Source organism: Barbus barbus (genome assembly GCF_936440315.1).
Source record: "Barbus barbus genome assembly, chromosome: 27".
Taxonomy (NCBI): Eukaryota; Metazoa; Chordata; class Actinopteri; order Cypriniformes; family Cyprinidae; genus Barbus; species Barbus barbus.
Genome location: NC_136755.1, coordinates 7,912,520 through 7,933,817, shown reverse-complemented (window position 1 = coordinate 7,933,817; position 21,298 = coordinate 7,912,520). Strand labels below are relative to the sequence as shown.

The window sequence follows — 21,298 nt, the reverse complement described above, 5'->3', positions numbered from 1 at the left end:
AGGGGTTCCAAATATGTAGCGCCTGATAGAACCTTTTAAGGTTCTATATAGAACCTTTTCTTCTAAGAGTGTATCATTTGTTAATTTTCATTTTCTATTTCAACATGCTTATGTGAAACAAACACATACAGATACAAACTCGAACACACACTGACACATCAATGCACACAAACACACAGCGGTTCTTGTGTATGTGTGGGATCAGGATCAATTTGTTATGAATCCCTTTATCACACACACACACACACACAAAAGGACGTATTGTGCAAGCTAACAAGTTATATAAGATCTAAACCCACAACTCACAAAGCTGACTATAAGGGTCTAAACTGAGCCACAGTTTAACTCTAAAACCTATTTCCTTTCTAAATGCCTTCCTCTAATCATTGAGACGTATGGCTCTGTGATTTGAGTGTGACTTGATTTTGGGTGTTGGACCTTGTTGTAAAGACGGGCAAGACTGCCAATTGGCAGTGTGTGCTGTGCTTAGACTGGTGCTGGTTGGACCCTTAAGGGGATAACAAACACAACTGCAGAGCAAACTAAACACAGCTTATTAATGAGCTCAGGCAGACAAAAGACAGAATGAGAGAAGACGGAAAAAGACACAGGCTGGAGAAACGACAGACATTTATTTTTCCCCATTAGTGTCCTGTTTGCTTTTTTTAAGCAAACTCACTCTTTGTCAGAAATCTCATTTTGGAGCTGAATGAGACACCTGCGATCTAAAGATCACCTGGAGGAGCAGAACATCTCCGTGCAGCTCAAACTAAGGCACTAATAATCTCTAAGTTGATCAAAGTGGCCGCACTGAGTACTGACTCCAGTGGCAGGAACCGAAAAAAGATGCATTCATAAGACATTTAATGAGCAGTTCAGCTGAGTAGCATTCAAAATAAATATCCAAACACAGCTTAGATACTTGTGCTGATCCATTCTGCTCAGAGCCTTGCTGAAACATGAGTAATGGAGTTTCCATTCAGCAGTTTGTGCTGTGAATCATGAGCTGTTACACCTGCACTCTCACAGCAGAATGATACACGCATGCTGTATTATTACTAATTACAACTGTAATATTAAAGAGAACTGTGTTTTATACAAACGAGTGAATGTGTGGACAAGCTATCTAGGTGATTTCTAGTCTCGGCCACAGGCATTATGCCTGTAGGTCACCCGCAGTCCATTCACTGACTGTCTGATTCCTATTGCTCACAGAACAAGAAAGGACTCAGTGACTATGTTTACATGGACATCTAATGATTTACCTTATTCTGAATAAGACAATATTATGATTAAGGTGTTTACACGAGTTGCTTTTAGAATAATCCTTTCATGTTCCCATTTTACATGTTATAGTACATAGATCGATCAGGGCCGGCGCAAGCTCAACTGCCGCTCTAGGCAAAGCCCTGCCGTGCCGTCCCCACTTCACTCTCATAATTAAATACGATTTTAAAGATGCATGTGAAAGACTGGAGAATTTGTTTATTGATACAACTGCATTAAAATAAAAGCAGACACGGGCATGTTTTCGGATTGTTAATTGTTTTCCCCTACTGTAAAGTTAAAATAATAATAATAATAATAATAATAATAATAAATGCCACTAGTATAGCTGCAAACACAAATTAAATGTACAAGCCTGAAGTGGCCATGGGAAGATTTGAGAAAATTCCCGGTGAGCAGCGCAAAACAGCTGGCGTGCACAGCTATTCGTACTCGGGGCTTAATCTGAACAAACCCGGTCCGGATCCGGCACCTCCGAATTCTGATCATCTCATTTCGCGGATCCCCTTCCTCCAATGAAAGACGTTCGAGTCAGGGTTATTAGAGTTTTGCATTTTTAAATTAGTTTTTATTCTTATATTGCTTTCAACTTTCGCTACAAATTTCAGTTTCGTTTTTATTTTTTAATAATTTGGTTAATTTTAGTTTAGTTTTTATTTTGTGAACAGTTTTCTAGTCTATAGATTTTATACAGTTTAGTTTACGTTTTAATTTTAGTTTTAGTAATTAAAGTTTAGCGGTATTAACAGAACACTTCCAGAGCGCAGACCAAAAACATTTTAATTTAAGTTTATTGACGCAGACCACTAGCAACACAAAATTAAAGCATGCTGAGATTGATTAGAAATCGATTATTTATTTTTTATTATTTTATTTAGCTGCTGTTGGTTTCGTTTTGTTTTAGTTTTTCATTTATTTTTATTTTTTTATTCTTTCTTTCTTGCCTAAATGTCTTTATTTTCTTCAAATAGGCCTACAGTTCTTAATACAACATATTTTACCGTTTAAACATATAGGCTATACAACATTTCTTACATTTAAACTCGTTTAACAAGCATTTTAGCTATGAAAATAAAAATTTCATAGTCGCAAAAAGACCGATGCGGCTCGTTTAGGTGACTTGGTTTGCTTTGCATAAAATAAAATGGTTTACTGTTTTAGAGATTAAATGAAACAAACCTATATTTCACCAAAGTAGTAAGTCAGCGGCACTGAGAACTAAGGGGTGATAACTTGTTGATATGAGTGCAATATTTCCAAACGAATGCCCAAAAGATAAACTAAAATATCTGTCTTTTTGCCGCCCTGACTGTGCTGCCACCCTAGGTGGCTGCCTAGTTCGCCTATATGCACGCACCGGCCCTGAGATCGATTAATGGCATGCGCCATTACGTCATCACACGACACCATCTGACGTCCACTCCAGAATTTCACTTAAACATAGTTCGTCTTCGTGATGATATATATATACAGTTTTGGGGGTTTCATTTTTAATATTATGAAAGCTTCAAGTGCAGTTAATTATTTGTATGTGCATACAGATGACGGCGGTGTTGAAGCTCTTTTATTTGCCGTCAAACAGTTGACCACTGCCGTGTGTGTATCCTGTTGGAAAATGCGTCGAAAAGTCCTACACAACGGTAATAGTTTGATTAAGGTGTTTACATGTCTGTACTGCACTTCAATAATGTGATTTAAATAGGAATACTCAACATGTCTTAATTCGATTTGTGTTTACTTCGATTATGACTTTAGCCAGATTAAGGTAATCAAAAATCTGTTTACATGGTAGATGCTTAATCAGAGTATTGTCTTAATCGTAATAAAATCGGAGTACTGATGTCCATGTAAACGTAGTCAATGTGGCAAGCTCTAATCTGATTGGTCGACGTTACGCAAATTACAGATGTGAGAGTACACTGGTCCAGACTTCTTATCAGTCCACCTGGAAAAAAATTGTAGGTACTGGGTTGATTAAATGAGCACTTTTGGGAAATAAATACATCTTTTTTAATCTGAGGATTAAATAATAACTGGATTAGTTAATTCATGCATTTAGACTGACAGGATTGCTGATTCATTATGCACATTGAATTTACACTTATTTCCGTACAAGCATGTCTCCTCAGAACAGATATTAATTGGATCTACCCCTCCTGTGCTAAATGCAAATGCTAATATTATACCAGGCAATGTTATTTTCCGCTGAACACTCTTCACTCTACATGGTAAATAGTGTTCTTAGAAATTAACAAACATCTGTATGCGGGCATAGTTCCATTCTAGAAAAGGAAAGTTTTTGCATGTGTTTACACATGTTTTAGCAACAGTAAAAACACATGAGTAAATAACTCCAAAGTTATCGGGCAGGTTGGTGGCATTAAATCTTTGAAAGACACTCATTAATATACACTTAACTAAATAGAACTAGATAATAAACTAGATATTAAAAACAAGAAGCACAAAACTAAAAAAAATAAAGCAAGAAACAAACAAATCAAAAGGAAAAACAAAAGCAAAGCAAAAAAACAACAAAAACAAACAAAAAGCAAATCAAAGCAAAATTAAGCAAAACATGAAGCCAAAAAAGCAAAGCAAATCAACGCAAAAACAAAACAAGAACAGTAATAAAACAAAGCAACACAAAAACCACAAAGGGGAAATCAAAGCAAAGCAAAGCAAAGCAAAACAAAATAAAACCAAAACTAAATGCAAAACAAAAGTGCTTGTAGAATGTGAATGAAATTGAAAAAGTGGTTGGTGACGTCACACATTGGTCAAAATGATCTCTTCCTGCTCAGAATAAGCTGCAAACCTTTTATCACTTAGCATAAAAAATGTGAGACTATTTGACTTTAAGCAGAACTGACCATGGTATGTGCGATTCCACATCCTCTTATTGATAACGTCCCCTGGGGGCCTCGCACCCGACCGATCCAGAGTCTCATTTAGGGCATGAGAATAAAGCATGACTCCATCGTGGAATGAGCCCGAAATCAGATTCATCTGGAAGACAGGAAGCGCACAAATTACATACAATAATTAAATCTCTAAATAACTGGGGTTTAAATTCCATTACTTTTATTAGATAACCAGCTCTTTAGAGACCATAGTGAAAGTATTTTTGAAGAAAACTTGACAGCATCGCAAGACTATAATTTGATCACCCACATGAGACTGTGTGCTGAGAAAAATGGCTGTGTTCCTAATGCTGTCCATCATTCTCCTGTGACTCGACTCACCTCTGTATCACTGTTTAATATCACACATTCCTCCTAAATATGTTGAAATACATCCTGTTTCTCTTGCTCCATGTGTTAATTTTAACACACAAAGTATTTGTTTGGTAATCAAAATAAATTCTAATATGGTGATAAGGAGTTAGTCAGTGAACTATTTTAAACTTGTTAGTTTTTTACGAGGAGGAGCCTCATATTTACATAAATGGTAATTAATTATTACTCGTAATGAAACTCCCCTCCCCCATGCTTAAATCATCTGAATTCAGTCAGATTTATTAAATAAAAGATTATTTGTCACTGTTTGTTTACTTGAGTTCAATCCACAATTTTGTTAGTTCACAAAAACCATATATTGAAAATATATAAATATGCAATTTCAGCTTTTTTGTTGTTAAGCTCTATGTGTCTTATGCATATCTGCTATGCAGTACTGCATGGCTCACGCTCGTTTTGTGATTGCTGTAACCTATTAATATAGGCAAAAAAAAAAAAAAAACAAGCAATGTTAACATAGGCAGTGTGAAACAGGCCTGACAGGTCGAATTTGGAGTCGCTAAATAAAATGTCAAATTAATATCAATGTATTGCCATTTAACTTCTTTCTCTTTACTTGAGTTAGTAAACCATAATCACAGAAATAAATTACATTTTAAAATACAGTATAAAAGAAAACAGCTAGTTAAAATTGTTATAATATTTCACAATATTACTGTTTTTACAGTATTTTTGATCAAATAAATGTAGCCTGAGAGCGTAAAGAGACTTCTTTCTAAAACATGGAAACATGGATGCGTGTGTGTACAAACTAAACCAAATTGGAGACAATTTGTACTCTTAGAAGTGAACTAAATGTGACAAAACCTTCCAAAACCTCCTTTAGGGGTGTCCTCTTTGTAAAAAACTGATTGTTTTTTAACAATCGTAAAATTCAGGAAGTTTTCTGTTAGTGTTGTTATTTATAGCTGCATTATCCATAGCTGAATTTAAAAACACTAGAAGTCATGTTATGTCACATTGCCATAAGGTGCTGAAATTTGCAAAATTATGGTTTTATACCACATAATATTTTTGGTACAGCTATGTTTTTAGTACTGGTAAACTACACAAGACTAGATTCAAACTTTGCATCTCTGTGAACCCAACCTCTGTTACATATAAACAACATGTGCACCAACTTCCCATTACCCTGAGAAGACAAACACACACCCGAGAGAAAGCGGCACAACCGATGGCACTAAATTACACTATGGCAGGCTTTATTACCCCTACATGCCATTCAGCCATGATTACAACCACCCCACATGTGTGAGAATCTTGTGAGAGAACGGAACAGTTTCTGTACTGCTGTTTCCCAGCAGCCTGTGGGGACGTGGGTTTCACTGGGTAAACATGTACATATTTCAGCTGCTGTGATGTTGGTATGTGAACATGTGCATGAGAGACGGTTCAGAAAGCTCAGACTGATGTGCGATTATTCAAACTGTGGGCCTGCTAGTCATTTTTTTTTATAACCGATACCGATACCAATTACTTGCATGTTTATGTGCCCGGTAACCGATATGCAGAACCGATATTTATTTACTGTTATAAAATAAATAAATGACTGCGTGAAGTAAGTCCATACTTCACTTTGGTTTCTCCTCCTTTCAGTCATCTTAACAAAAAATGTTTTGAGAATTAGCAGTCTTTCATGCAGGCCTCTAGACTCATTCTTCCCACTGATCTCACTTTTGTGACTAACTTTCTCAGTTGGTCGCACGAGCACATAATTTGGTTGCAATTTGTTTTTTGTTTTTGCTACAACACTTGATTAATCAATGCATGCTGATGAACTTTTATCATAGTTATATGGTAACGAAAGTGTTCAACATTCAACTCGTTCTTTTTCATCTGTATTATTTGTGATTTAAATTGTGAACAGGAATTCCTTTTTTCGTGTGCTTTCACTTTCAAATGTGCAATCTTGGTGTTACATTTTACAAGAAAAGATAATTGTCTGTTTTGCTTATATCTATACACCTTTCACTTTTTAAGACTAAAACAAAAGATGGATTCATTGTTATTCTTAATTAAAAAAGCACAACAACAATAAAACAGTAGGTTACAATGACAAACTAGCTTACTTAACATTTATCAACAAATACGAATAAGACGAGGCATGGCATAGGACACATCGCATGCTGTACTATATACCGAGTATATTACAGAATGTTTAGCAAACTCTGAGGAAGCAAATAAATATATATATATATATTTTTTTTAGAATTAAGGAAAGCCTCCATAGCGTAACGTGAGGTAAACAGCAAAGATTCTCAAAACGAAAACAAAAAGAAAAAGTAAAACTAAACTGGCTGTCGCTGACAGGACTTGCATGTTTTTTTATGTTACCATTTTGGGCGCAGTCTAGAGCCCTGTCATGTTAAATTTAATATTCGTATTATAACAATAAAAAACTATTTATAAAAAGCTTTAGCAGCAACACTAATATTAGCAGGAAGCAAAATAAACGTAGAATGTCTAATGTTTTCAAATGGAGAAAATAAAGGACAGGAGTCATATCAACTTCATTTTTAACTACAGTTTTAGTAGGTTTATAAGCTGTTTAATAGGCTAAAGAGTGAAGAATAATTCACTGGATAATGTTAATTCACGGAATAATATTCTCTGGAATATTGGAATATAACAAGCATTGTATTTTATTGCATTTCTCAACTGGCATGCTCTTTTGTTTGTCGTTCTAAATAATGCTGCTGACAGCGCTGTTTATCTATGCATTTACACAGAACTAAGGGCTACTCAAACTGCGATCGATTGCAGAGAATTTCCATAGAGTTGTATTAATTTAGATGTTTATAAACAAAATAATGGTTATATAGTAAGTGTTAATACAATTTAGGGTGCTTCAAAAAAAGTTAATCTTGTTAAAAGTTACATGCAGTGGCCGTGCTAGAGCATTTTTTGAGCATCAACCCGCTGAGTGAATTGCAATATGAAAGCGGCTTCACAAGACTAATGATGAGCATATAGATAACAGAGAGAGAATTAAATTCAATGCTTTTATTTCCAACATGCTAATTCATGGCTGTGTTATTTCAGGCAAAGTTATATCTTTATAGGGACAGGGCTTGACAGAGTATCTTATTTATAATATTTCTTAGAGCCAAGTTAAATAGTTTACTAACTACAGCAAATCAAGTACCTGCATGCCGTTGTTGTTGTCTCGTCTCCCATCAGATGCGCTGCAATTGCGATCATGTGCGCAATTCTCAAAACATTTGTTTATCGGTGAATCCGATATTACAAAACCGATATCAGATTATGGAAAAATGCTTAAATATCGGGAAAATATCGGTAAATCGATATATCGGTCGATCTCTGCTTACAAGCAGTTGTTGAAACTAAAAATAACTTCCTTGTTCACAACCCTGTTTCAGTGTCATGAATCAGGTCCATGGACTTCCATTCGCTCGCCACCAGAGGTCACTCCTCCATCACACTGACTTTTCCTACATTTCCCAGCAGCCATTTCACTAATCACACGCTCACACCTGAGAACTATAACACCCTATAACTATAACACTGATGCTCCTGAAGGAAACACGATGCATTAAGAGCCGGGGGGTGAAAACTTTTGAACAGGATGAAGATGTCCAAATTTTTCTTATTTTGTTGAAATATCATATTTTTCCATTTAGTACTGCCCTTCTGACGCGACAGAAGATACTTGCATGTTTCCTGGAAGACAAATGAAGTAAAATTTACCTTGATCTTCAAATTCAAAAAGTTTTCACCCCCGGCTCTTAATGCATCGTGTTTCCTTCAGGAACATCAGTGAATGTTTGAACCTTTTTTAGTTGTTGTGTTTGAGTCCCTCAATCATCCTCAGTGTGAAAAGGTGGATCTCAAAATCATACAGTTACTGCTGGAAAGGGTTCAAATATGCAAAAGATGCTGGAAAACTGAAGATTCTGCAGGACCTGGAGGATTTTTCTGAAGAACAGTGCTCAGTTTAACTGTTCAGAACAAACAAGGGACTCATGAACAACCATCACAAAACAAAAAAACAGTTGTAGATCATCCAGGTAACCACACACAGTATTAAGAACCAAGGGTTCCCAAACTTTTGAATGTGGTTATTTTAATAATTTCAGCAATGTTTTTGTCTTGTGGACTATATGTAAACATCTTTTATGGAAAATATCTTACTCAGGACAGTACTAAATAAAAAATATGCATTTTGTATGATCTCTCTTATTTTGGTAAAATTATCCACATTTTCACAGATTCTGCAAGGGGTTCCCAAACTTTCGATCCCCACTGTATATCTGGAGAAAGCTTAATGTGTCTGCTTTTAAATGAAGTCATATCGAAAACAAATATTCTATGATAATGCAATCCATATGAAACCAACCTGAAGTCCAGTCTTTCCCGTCTGAGCTCATTATCTGTATTGTGATCATGCCCACTAACAGCATAACTCTTCATATTATAATTGGCCATGCGAGATACGCAAACATGTAAATACCCACATCACCTCTGTATACAAATGTGAAGATCATCTCGGCTACATTTTGTTTCTGGAAGACGACGTGCTGAAAGGAATAAGCCAGAATTTACCTCGGAAGAACATGTTGCGATGTGGGGCTAGATCCAGCAGAGGAGATCATTTACATGAGTATGTGTTTTATTACTTGCATCTGTTGTTATTGTGTAATTGTAACATAACTTGTACACATTTTACTAGTTAGACTTTTTCCAAAGTACAATTTCAGAATAAATGTATAATCAATTGAAACATTTTGAAGTATGTTTCATTCATTACATCAAAATGTGCCAACATCAGTATAAAAGCATCAGAAGAATTGTCAGACTTTTGTCCTGTCTTGTGTTGTGTTTTGCTCCTCATGTGCCTTCTAAGTGTATAGCTTGTCAGAGGTGGAAAGTAACGAATTACATTTACTCGCGTTACTGTAATTGAGTAGCTTTTTTGTGTACTTCTACTTTTTAAAGTAACTTTTAAAATCTGGAATTTTACTTTTACTTAAGTATATTTGGTTTGAAATTGTACTTCACTACATTTTAAAACACATTAATTTAACTGCGTTAAAAAAAATTAAAACAAAATCGCTCCCTGGAAACTACTGCAGTAAATATTGGGCAGGAGAACAAACTGGCGCTAAAATCACAAGAAAGATGCAGACGGACAAGACAGGCGTTATGGTGCAGACCCAGCTAAAAAACAAACCATCGTATTCGGCTGAATTTGAATTTTTATGCTTTATTATGCAGTGTAAGCCGTGTTTGCCTAGGGAGACCAAACTAGCTGCTAGGGCTGGGCGATAAATCGATTTTATCAATTAACTCGAATGTGTAGTTTACGTCGATTTGTTTGAATGAAAATCGGTTTTATTTTTAACATCCATCGACGCTCCCCTCTGAGCTCTCGTAGTTCCGAATGAGCTCAGCCCTCCCCCGCACGTTTGCCATATAGGGTTTGGCCGATAGACGATGCAACCGTCCATTGCCGATGGCTGATAGACATCATGATGTTAAAGGCCTAACGTTACTTCGTTTTTGTATGCGAACGCGCAGCCTTTCAAAGTATACTCCATTTGAAGTTGTACGCGAACGCGGGCGGCCGGCGCACGCGCTCTAGAAAGCTTCAACCACATTCAGTGTCTGCTCTATTTTTTGCTGTTAAGTCATGACTGATAACAAATATTTAACTCTTTTAAACCAAAGATGAGCTGTCTCATACCCTCTCGCTCACAAGCGCTTGTCAATGTGAGCGTCTGTTGTTGCAGTCTCAGCTATTTTGATGTCCGTCAGTTTAGTTTCGTTTTCAGCTGTGAAACAACGGCCTGGAACAGTGTTGCCACCATGTGGAAAAACTGATTACTGTTAAATAAAACTTTAGTGCGCATGATCGTGACCCCCCCCCCCCTCCCCACCGCAATCCGCCGCATCCCGTGTACGAAAAAAAATTACGTGTACTACGGAACTCCTTAAAGGGAATAAATACGATATGGGAGGAAAATATATATTTCAATACTTTCGCTCACAGTTTTATCATGGGGTAATTGTATATAAAATTGCGGGCATCAGGGATTACGCCTGGCATTGAAACTGCTTTTGAATGCATGATAGCTTTTTAGTTTCACTTTCATTTTCGAGATCCACAATCGCATGCACTGTTTATACTATGGAGCGGCAGTACTTACCACACATTTTACAAGATCAGATGTTTGTCAGTGGTGCTGAGGATCTGCAAACCATTCGTCATCATCCCGCCAAAAAACAACCAACAGTATTTATATTTAATGCTGTTGAATGTTTTGTTTGCACTTTATCAGAACTACCTCCTATCTACTGAATAGCAAGATGTTAAAACTTGTTTAAAGAAATCTTATCAAAAAGGGTCACAATTTTTTGTTTTATTTTATGTTATGTTATTTTATGTTACGGGACTGACACACCCATTATTTTTTTTAATTTTCTCCTAAATTGGCAAGTTATGAGCTACTTTTAGCCTTAAGATGTTTTGTGATACTGCTCACGTATTATTGTAGCCCAGTTTGTCCTGAATACAGTGTAATCTGACTTTAGACATTTAAATGTTTTTAAGATACTGGGCCTGTATTCCTAAAGATTCTAAGAATCCTCTCAGAGAGCTCCTAATTTAGCTTAAAAAAATTCTTACTAGGAATCTTATCTTAAAAGTGATTTGGGACCAATCTGAGAGCAACTCTGAGGGAGGAAAAGACAAAAACTTTTATCTTAGTGAGGAGGCGGGCCTGACCCCGTTGCTAGATATGACACATTCTTTTGAAGACTGTGATTGGTTTGTTGTCAAGAAGGAAATAAAAGAGTGCTTTTAAGAGTAGGGTATATTATAAGCCTTCACTTTGAAATTACAGGCGGAATTTTTCCTGTTTTACCGTACTCGTGCTCTCTCTCTCTCACACACACACACACACACACACACATTATGTATGTATATATTTTTTATTTACCATGCTGTCATACTTACCGTGTTTTATAGGAAATGAACAGCGACATAGCCTAATAAGTGCTGTAACAGACCCAAATCATCACTGCTGCATAGTTGTATTTTTCCAGTTGCCAAATATATTAATGTAGTGATTACGTCCATTTCTGGCGCTATGGCATTTCTGCGCGGTGTCGGAGATGTTAGCATGTCTCTAATAAGATTGGTCACAAACATGATCCCTGCACGATCTAATGTGCAGTGTCTTATTAACTCACTGTCATGCATTGTGTGCAACACATTTCTTCTCCCTCTTCATGTTTCGTTCATTTTCTCCACTGCTAAAGAAACTCTTAAGCCCCTTAAAAGTCCTCGTCCATACTCCTAACAATTTTGGACCTTAAGACCTCTTTTAAGGGTTAAGATGCTTTCTGAATGACTTTTTTCTTTACTAGGATCTTTTCTTTAATTTTAAGAGGAAACACCCACATTTCTAAGAATTTTCTTAGAATTTTGTTACTAGGAGGAACTCTTAGCACTAAAATTTTTCATGAATACGGGCCCTGCAAATCAAATATTTCTCAACAAATTCTTCCAAGACCTAATTTTAAGAAACATTTAAGAGAAAGTTGATATTTTAAGCACCAGTGTGAATTCCATGAAGGATCCTGAACTATGAAAGCACACCATTGAGCAATATATTTTCCTTTATCATGATTCAAATATGCAGTGCATCTTAAAACATGATTATGAATAACTAATCTGGCTAAATTTAGGCAAGGGAAAGATACATTTCCAGCCAAAAATCAGCCATCTGTCCACCTTACAAACCATCCATCCATCCATGCAATGCCATTACCGTTAAACAGTGTGTGTAATTTGAAGGCAAACTGGTCAGGATCCAAGATGAACTGAAGATTAGATTAGTTTTATTTTACTTCTAAAATCTTGTCAAAGTTTCTGAAATATCTGTCAGCCTGAGCTACAGCAATTCACAGGTAGAAGTCTGTGGCGCAGAGCCAGATGGCTGCTGGCAAACCCTGAGCTCCACTGTGGCGTAATGAAACGAAGGGGAAAATGCTCCAAAAAGCCAAAGGAGGCAGAGAGATGTACAAAAGTGTGGTTGTCATAACAACTATAGACAGAGTGTGGACTCGTCAATACGGAACATCTGTGGGTGACGGTGGATTGGGAGATTTCTGATGGCTGCTGTTCTGAGAGAAAGAGAACGGTGCAGTGAAATGCAAATTCTGGGTAAAAGGTTGAATGGGCTGAGAGAGTGGGAGGTGGGGAGGACTAGACAAAAAAAAAAAAAAAAAAAAAAAAAAAAAGCAATTCAGACCAAAAACAAATAAAAAAGCAACAGGTTGAGAGATATGAAGAAAAACATTGTGGAGACAAAATAAAGGATTGAAAGTAATTACAGATTCAGACTGAGAGATACAAAGAGAGAGAGAAAGTAACAGCATATTTACATATGCTAAAGGACTGTGAGCCACAAACAAATCCAGATAAAACTACGACGACAACAACTGAAACAACAGTTGCCTGGGTGGTTCTATGCAATTGCTAGAGTGTTGCTATGCAGTTGCTAGGGTGTTCCTATGGAGTTGCTAGTGTTTTCTTGATGGTTGCCTGGGTGTTGCTATGCAGCTGACAGAGAGTTCTGGGAGTTGCTATGCAGTTGACAGGGTGTTCTGGGCGTTGCTATGCAGTTGCTAAGGTATTCTGGGTGGTTGTCTGAGTGTTGCTGTATAGTTGCTAGGGTGTTCTGGGTGGTTGCCTGGGGATTGCCACAAGCAGTTATCAGGGTGTTGGTATGCCGTTACCAGTGTGTTCTGGGTGGTTGTTAGGGTGTTCTTATGCAGTTGCCATGGTGTTCTGGGTGGTTGAATGGGGATTAAGGCAAAGCAGTTACCAGGTTGTTGCTATGAGACCAGAGCGGTTGTCATGGTGTTCTGGGTGATTGCAAGGGTATTACTACACGGTTGACAGGGTGTTGCTGTACAGCTGCTAGGGTGTTCTGGGTGGTTGGTGGAGTACTGCTTTGGATTTGCAATGGGTTGCTTATGTGGTTGTTTACTGGCTCAAATTCAGATTTATACATAATCTGAAAGCTGAATAAAGAAGCTTTCCATTGATGTATGGTTTGTTAGAACAGGACAATATTTGGCCGAGATACAATTATTTTTGAGAAAAGTTTGAGAAAATCGTCTTTAAAGCGGTCTAAATGAAGTCCTTAGCAATGCATATTACTAATCAAATTAAGTTTTGATATATTTACAGTAGGAAGTTTACAAAATATCTTCACGGAACATGATCTTAATATCCTAATGATTTTTGGCTTAAATTTGACCCATGCAATGTATTTTTGGCTATTGCCACAAATATACCTGAACTACTTAAGACTGGTTTTGTGGTCCAGAGTCACATATGGCTCAAGTCCCTCCTTTTATGGGACTATGGAATGTTTTGCATGTTTTATCACCATCTGATTGCATACTTAGGGTTATAAGTAATAGTAGCCTTAACAAGAACTACTAATGATACAATTTATCACAGACAGCAGGACATGCGATTTGTCCTTCATTATCCATAATTCCTATTTCAACAGTTTCTGTAACCTCTGATGAATGTCTGCACTTGTTGTTCCCACCATTAGATGTTTCTACATGGGAAAGCTCATTGTAGATTGAATCCCTTAAAAAGGAAACAGCTTTTGCCACACCTATATCCATTTGTCTTATTTTTTTCTGTGCACAGTCATGTACATCACAGTGACATGGGTCATCCAATCAGAGAGCAGTGCTTAAAGCTTTGGATTAAAGAGAGTATTTATGGAGAAATTAGGCCTTCCATGGTGAAATGGGAAGGGAAACTTGAGACACTCTGAAGAAGTGCATAGTTCACCAAAGTAAGTACAAGGACAGAGAAAGAGAGAGAGCAAAAGAGTGAATGTGTTCGGCTGTAATAATATGATGGCAGTGAAAAGAACAACTAATTGGAGAGACAGACGTGTGAGCTGCGGGCAGGGGGGAACCTTCCAAATGAGCTAACTACCCCGGGGAAATGGATGGATGCATCAGGCTAACAGACTAGAACAACAGACGACAGAACAGCGAGAAGAGTAGCAGGCACCTTAAAAGACTTAAGAAAATAATTTGACTGTGCACAGAGCGTACAGCATATCTCATCTAATAGTTATCTATGGAAATACAGCTGCAACTCTTTCCAGGCATTGCTAATAAGTCTTGGCTGTGTTGTTTGTTGTACACACACATGCAGTGTAGCAAATCTACATGTGGGAATGTTTGTTACTAAAAGCTGGAATATACTGCATTAAGTTTTGCCAGATTTTTGCTCTGCTTTACAGTCTGCAAGAGTCGATGCTGCAGATTTTGGGTCGACAGGCTTCACAGAAAATCATGTAATATATAATGGGCATTTTTTAAGATTCATACTGTGATTTCATCCAGTTTAGGAGATCAAACATGTTTGATATTTTGAGCTGATTTATGGTTTTTATTTGTCTCCTAGCAACAAGGCGCATGTTTCTGTTTGAGTTTGTTGTGTTCATAATAACGACTTAAAATTATGAAAGTGTGTGATCGTCAGTAATTTATTGTACGATGCCCAGTTTTTCCTCTATAACAATTTACAAAGCAAATGTACGATGCCCAGTGTTTTAAAATCTTTTCAGGTTCACAAGGAAGATCAGGTTCCTGATCTTGACATTAAGACCTGATGTGAAATTTATAACATAGCTACCTAAAAAGTGTCAGGATATACAGGTAAAACACACATATACCACAAAAAATATTTTTAGTAATTATTTTTAGCTTTATTTTACACAGAGGTTAAAATAAAAATATATAATTTTGTGAATTATATGATGCATTTTTGCTATACGCAAACTAAAGAGAATAGTTGTGCCCATAGGTGCCGATCCCTTGGGTGCTCATTCCGGTTGAGCCACTGATGTCACATGGACTACTTTGACAATGTTTTTGGTACCTTTCTGGGCCTTGAATGTGTAAGGACCCTTGCTGTCTATGTGCGGATCAGAAAGCTCTCGGATTAAATCCAAAACATCTTAATTTGTGTTCCGAAGATGAACGAAGGTCTTACAGGTTGGGAACGACATGAGGGTGAGTAATTAATGACAGATTATTCATTTTTGGGTGAACTATTCCTTTAATCATTTCAATGCATTTTTCCCATAATTAATTTGACCAAATTGACGTTTTAAATTGACAGCCCTAATTAAAATATTTTGAAAAACAGCAGCTTAGTCTTTTTGCTAAACTTCTCCTTTTGTGTTCCATGGAAGGAAGTCATGTGTTTTAGACAAAAGGGTAAAAAAAAAATCATAAATAATACTATTACTACTACTACTACTACTACTACTACTAATAATAATAACATGAAAAATAAATCAATAAATACATGCTTAGCTGAATTAACACTAAATAATCCACAAACTCAAACATCGATCCAAAGAACTTATTATGCAGCATGAAACTACTTGTTGAATCTTCAGAGAACCATATAACGAACTCAAGATCCCTAAACGCCTAAAAGAAAATTATTTTTCAAATCTAAGGTGCTAGAAAGAACCCATATTTCTAAGAGTTCAAGGGAAGCAGAAAATCTCACAGCCGACAGCGAAGAAATGGATCTGGCAAGGACCACCATTATTACAAGAGATCAAATCATAACCCGTTCCTTTAGAAGGTCATTAGTAGGTGTGTTGTATATAATGCTCAATAGCTTATAGTTCAGCTTCAGAGGATGGGTGGGCAGGAGGCTCATTCAGGGTAGACGTCTTTACTAGCCCTGAGCTGATCTGGAGTTAACAGACTCCAGTGTGGTGACAGACTTGTACAAGGAGACCTGCAGCTAAGGGTAATTACCACTCTTCCCCACTGTCAGTGAAAGGTTACTCATGCTGCACACATGCATTGGTTTTTTTTTCTGGGTGAGTACCGGGTGACATTTGCTGTCAGAGCACAAACAAGCAGAGCCGGCAACTTCAATCATCTCTCACTAAGAATAACTACCATCTCAGTCTGTTTCAGGCGGCCAGTTTCCCTTTCTACCCCAAAACCTCTGGAGAACCTAAATATAAAGCTCCTTTCCCATTAGGCTTAGTTGTGAATATTGTACCACAAATAAAAACACAAAACGGCAAATTCATTAAAATATTGCACAACTTTGACGTGCAAAACCTTTAACTTAAACAAATATACTCATTCACACCATAGTCCATCTTAGCCAGGTTCAACACATGCAATTATTATTTCATCACAAAACGAAAATCTCATCACCCAGCTCTTTGGATATACAAGTAGGTAAAACTTTATCTGCATATACTCACATAGGGCCAGTTTTACTAAACAGGGCAAATTAGCACGAGAGCGCAATTCCAAAATAGCGCCTATGGGCATGGAAATTTCTGCGGGTAATGTACTAACAACACACAAATTAAAGAACACAGACGCAACATCTCATTTACATATCGACCAACGCAATATACCAAGCACAGTGCAAATAAGCGTAGTCGCAAATAAAGAATAAAGAAATAAAGAAGCCACAGTACGTTAAAAAGAACCGGAGGCCAAAAAATTAAGGGTTGCATGAAGTTGATAGACCTGGTATCGCTTGTCTCCTAGTTGAGGGTTCAAAGTCGTCTTTTATTTCCTGAAACAAATAAAAAATAACACGACTTGGCATATGTTCGGATAATGTGTTCTTCTGGCATTCCAAATAAATTAATAAGTGTGTAAAAAATCCTCTCCCTTCTACCACGCGCTCTTTGTACTCTACGGTGCCTCCTCCTTACAAAAACAATTTCAACCATTAATACCATATAATACCAATAATTTAACAAACGCAAACATTAGTAAATCACATTGTGTGATTAATTTTAATATTCTACTCCCATATATTTTGCGTCTAAAAGGGAAACTCCTACAAATGCATATTTAATGATGTGAGTCCCCAAAATAACTGTGCACGGACTTTCAGCGCTAATTCTTCACTGCGCGTCTTTAGTAAATCCTGACAGTACTATTTTAACGCCAAAAGACGATTTGCGCTAGTCCAAGCTGTTAGTAAAACTGGCCCATAGGGTGACACTATATAACAAATCGTACCTGCTTGATTTCCTTGTATTTTCATAAAATGTAAAATATATTATGGTCAACTGTAATCTGCTAAATATTTACATCATGGCTTTCTCTGTATGTGTGTTGTGAAAAGTGCTATACAAGTAAATGTGACTTGGCTTGACAATACAGGCTGATACAGGTTCCAGCAATCATTTTTAAATTAAGTCTGGGCAAAACTTATTTCTATGCAAATTAGGCATAATATAAAATGCACCAGATTCCTAAGCATGCCTTGTGCGATATTTCAGTTTATTTAGTAAACAGATTTGTATTTAAAGGTGCATTCAGTAATAGGGTGACCATACGTCCTCCTTTACCTGGACATGTCCTGGCTGGAATTTCTAAATTGCCAGAAATTTCCAGGGTTTGGCTTTTTTTTTTACTGTTGTTTTCATACTGCTAAAGGTTATAACAAAAGTTGTTTGACCAATAGCATGCAGGCATTGTACATAATCAGCCAATCGTGGTGTGCGAGAAGGTGGGATCTACAGAGAATGGTCAAAGCAAATACACATATAGATATATATAATGTATGATGACTGTAGATCGTGGGTCAATAGCAAAAAGCCAAAACCTCAACATTTTAGGCAATTTAGAAATCCTGTCCAGGACATGTCTGGTCAAAGGTAGTCTCAGCCTCAAGACTTCACGCCCATGGACTGTTGGCTAAATGTCTGATGCATATGGCACACTTATCTGGAAACACTTCAGGAGTGTCGAAGTCGTCGTCGGATTGGTTGAATTATACAGGATTTCCAGGAGACTTGTGTCGCGTTCTTTAACGTTCCACCTGGAAACAAAGATGCCGTGGCGCCAAACCCCCTCACGAAAGAAGAAAGCCGTCGTGTTTACAATGGTGACGACGAGTGCTTATCAGGGTCAAATAAACGCTGGATTTTCAAAAGTATGTGAAATATTTCAAGTTCGCGGCATAGAATCTTTAAAATACGTCCGAGAGTTTTACACACCGGTCTGTTATTGTGGCGACATTTCCACACACCGAAACGTGATGCTGTACGAAACAAACTGTGATTGGTTGTTTGACATGATGGTCAAATGGGCTCATGGGTGGGCCTTGGCCAATAAAAGCTGCCATCTATTCCAGACCTTCAGCCGTCAGTCTGAAGGCCTGGCTACGCGAGACTAGGTCATAGGAGGACTTACTCAATAAGTTTTTGCTTACAACTGCGTCTCATTCATTCCATTAGTACCAGTGGTTCTGCACCCTATACTGACATCTATTGATAGTGTTCACGTGACGTCACACCCTCATAGGAACGCCCACCTGGCCGGCAAAACAAAGCTTAGCTGCATTGACCGCCAGCTATTTTTACGCAGATTGCATCAAGAAATAATGTAGTAAAACGCAGATATTAAAAGGCGAGATTCAGTGGACACCTTATTGATGATGTATATTTTGTACAGGCAAGAAGATGAAGCCAGAACGCAATGTGTAAAGTTTCACATTAAATGGCTTCCCGTAGAAAACCATTAGAAGGAAAACACTGAACCGTTAAGCGGATTGCATTCATGTTCACGGCCTCATCTGCTTGCCTGTGTAAACTGTGCATCATTAATGTGGTGATTACTGAATTTGATCTTTTAATATTACTGTTTTAAATATATTAAGGCACTTTTAAGTGTTTTTACAACGTTTTGTCGCACTGTTTATGATTGAAATATTGCCGCGGGTGCTTAATATGGATTGCAAATGGCCAAAACTTGCATTTTGTTTAGAAATACCTTTATTTATTATTTTGAGAGGTGATCTCAATATTTGCGGCTGGGAAACAGATGAAAAATTGACACGCTTGTTTGGCCCTCCGAGTCTTCGAGCCGGCCACGTGACTGAAAACTATCAATTGGCCTGGATGTATGAAGCTTGTTCTGTAACCACTGCCGTTTCACAACTGTTTGCTTTTTTTGACAATGTCTCATCAGACATACATGCATAATGGACTATTTTGGATTCAACCAAATTTTTTTTCCATGGCTTCTGCTGGTACGTGGCTCTGACTGTTTGTGCTTGGCACTTGAAGTTGCAGCTTATATTGTCAGTCTGTGGTGTAAAATCTGTGGGTCATTGCAGTCTGTTTCATCACTCCAGCAGGGATGCTTGTTCGGACATATATTTTCCCACTGATTCTTTTTGGCCCGGTGGATTGCACACATGCTGATGCATGCTGTCAGTCTCACTACTTTTGGCATTTAAAGAATCAATTCAGGTGTCTGGAGTTTGCTGCATCTTTCAAAACCTAGCACTCAAAACCAGCTTGTATGCGGAGCAATTGCCCTGTGCCAATTGCAATCAACGCAAATGTTGTGAGTCTGTGCCTTTATCTGATTTACATAATTACTTTAGTGAACTGGTTGCTAAAACAATATAGAAAATGCATGCAAGTAAACAATGCCATCAGCAGGCGCAATTCATTCTTATTGTCTAAACCTTGGGGTAATTCTTCATGAGAAACATCCCAGAGGTGAACTGAGAGTTAGTGTGCAGCTGTAAATTATCAAGACAAGGTGAAATGTACTGTGTCTGGAGAAGCCAGAGAAACTGTTCTCATTCTTGTTTAAGCTTCAAAGTCACTGGGGTCTTATGTATGCACTGGATTGACATTCATTCAACATGGGAACCGTGTGGTTTCAAAAACTCACCAGGAATGAATATCAGAACAGAAATCTCAATCCACTGGTTTGGTCTCAAAAATCTGTTTACAATCAATGCAAGACTTTACTGCATTTATTTCTGTAATGAGTACTCTTTTTAAAATTATACTAAAGTGTACTTCTTTTTTACAATTATTTTTGTTAGTTAATATCACAGTTTTGTAGCAGTTTGATGAACTCTTACCGGAGAATCTTCTACACTGAAGTTAAACATGTCCATGGCATCTGTCTTCAGTTTGGACACAAAGTCCTTGTACTCTGGGTTCTGAGGCTCTCTGTAGGTCAGGATCTTCACGCTCTGTGAGGATTCAACACAAAGGCAAATTTTGAGTTGTATAATGTATAATGTACAAGACAAAAAGTGCTCATTCACTCACACTGGTTAGGATACACACGTACAAATCACAGCCAAACAGAACATTTCAGCTAATCCAATCAACAAATCAGCTCAAGGACAGATGCATGAAGTGGTGGAATTTGCATAGTCCTTATTGACTTTGCTTTGCTGTTCTTTTGTGCTGTTCAAACCTGTAAAGCCTGGCATATGAAACAGTAGTCAGAATTTTTTTTTTTTATGGATCCATTTATTTTTTAAAAAGTGTGTTTTTTCTTGAGTATCATATTTGATACATCAGTCTGATGTAGGCAGAATATGGAGCTCATACTCAAGGAGAAAAAAAATACAACTACATTCTATTCAGAGATCAAAACTAAGCAAAAATATGCAATTTAGTGGTATATATAAATCAATAAAGATTTCACAGTACAAAGACACATGAACCACAACTGGAAGGTGGACATTTTTAGATTATACTAAAAGGATTTTTACATGCTAAAAAAGTATCAGACAACAGAATGCATAGAGCAGATTCTGTACAACAGGCTTTTCAGATAAATTTGGTCAGGCTGATGACCTAAAAGACCGCATAAATGTGTGTATC

The 21,298-nt window shown here is 37.3% G+C and overlaps 1 protein-coding gene across 1 annotated transcript in view; it reads right to left on the bottom strand.

Moving 5' to 3' along the window:
• Positions 1 to 21,298, bottom strand: part of LOC306847666 (atrial natriuretic peptide receptor 1-like) — a 157,048-nt gene that overhangs the window by 96,843 nt on the left and 38,907 nt on the right. The window contains exons 4-5 of the mRNA XM_079381751.1: positions 20,542 to 20,655; positions 4,158 to 4,293 (exon numbers count right to left, since the gene is read on the bottom strand). Coding sequence (XP_079237877.1) covers positions 4,158 to 4,293; positions 20,542 to 20,655 — 250 coding nt within the window. The remainder of the gene's footprint in view (positions 1 to 4,157; positions 4,294 to 20,541; positions 20,656 to 21,298) is intronic.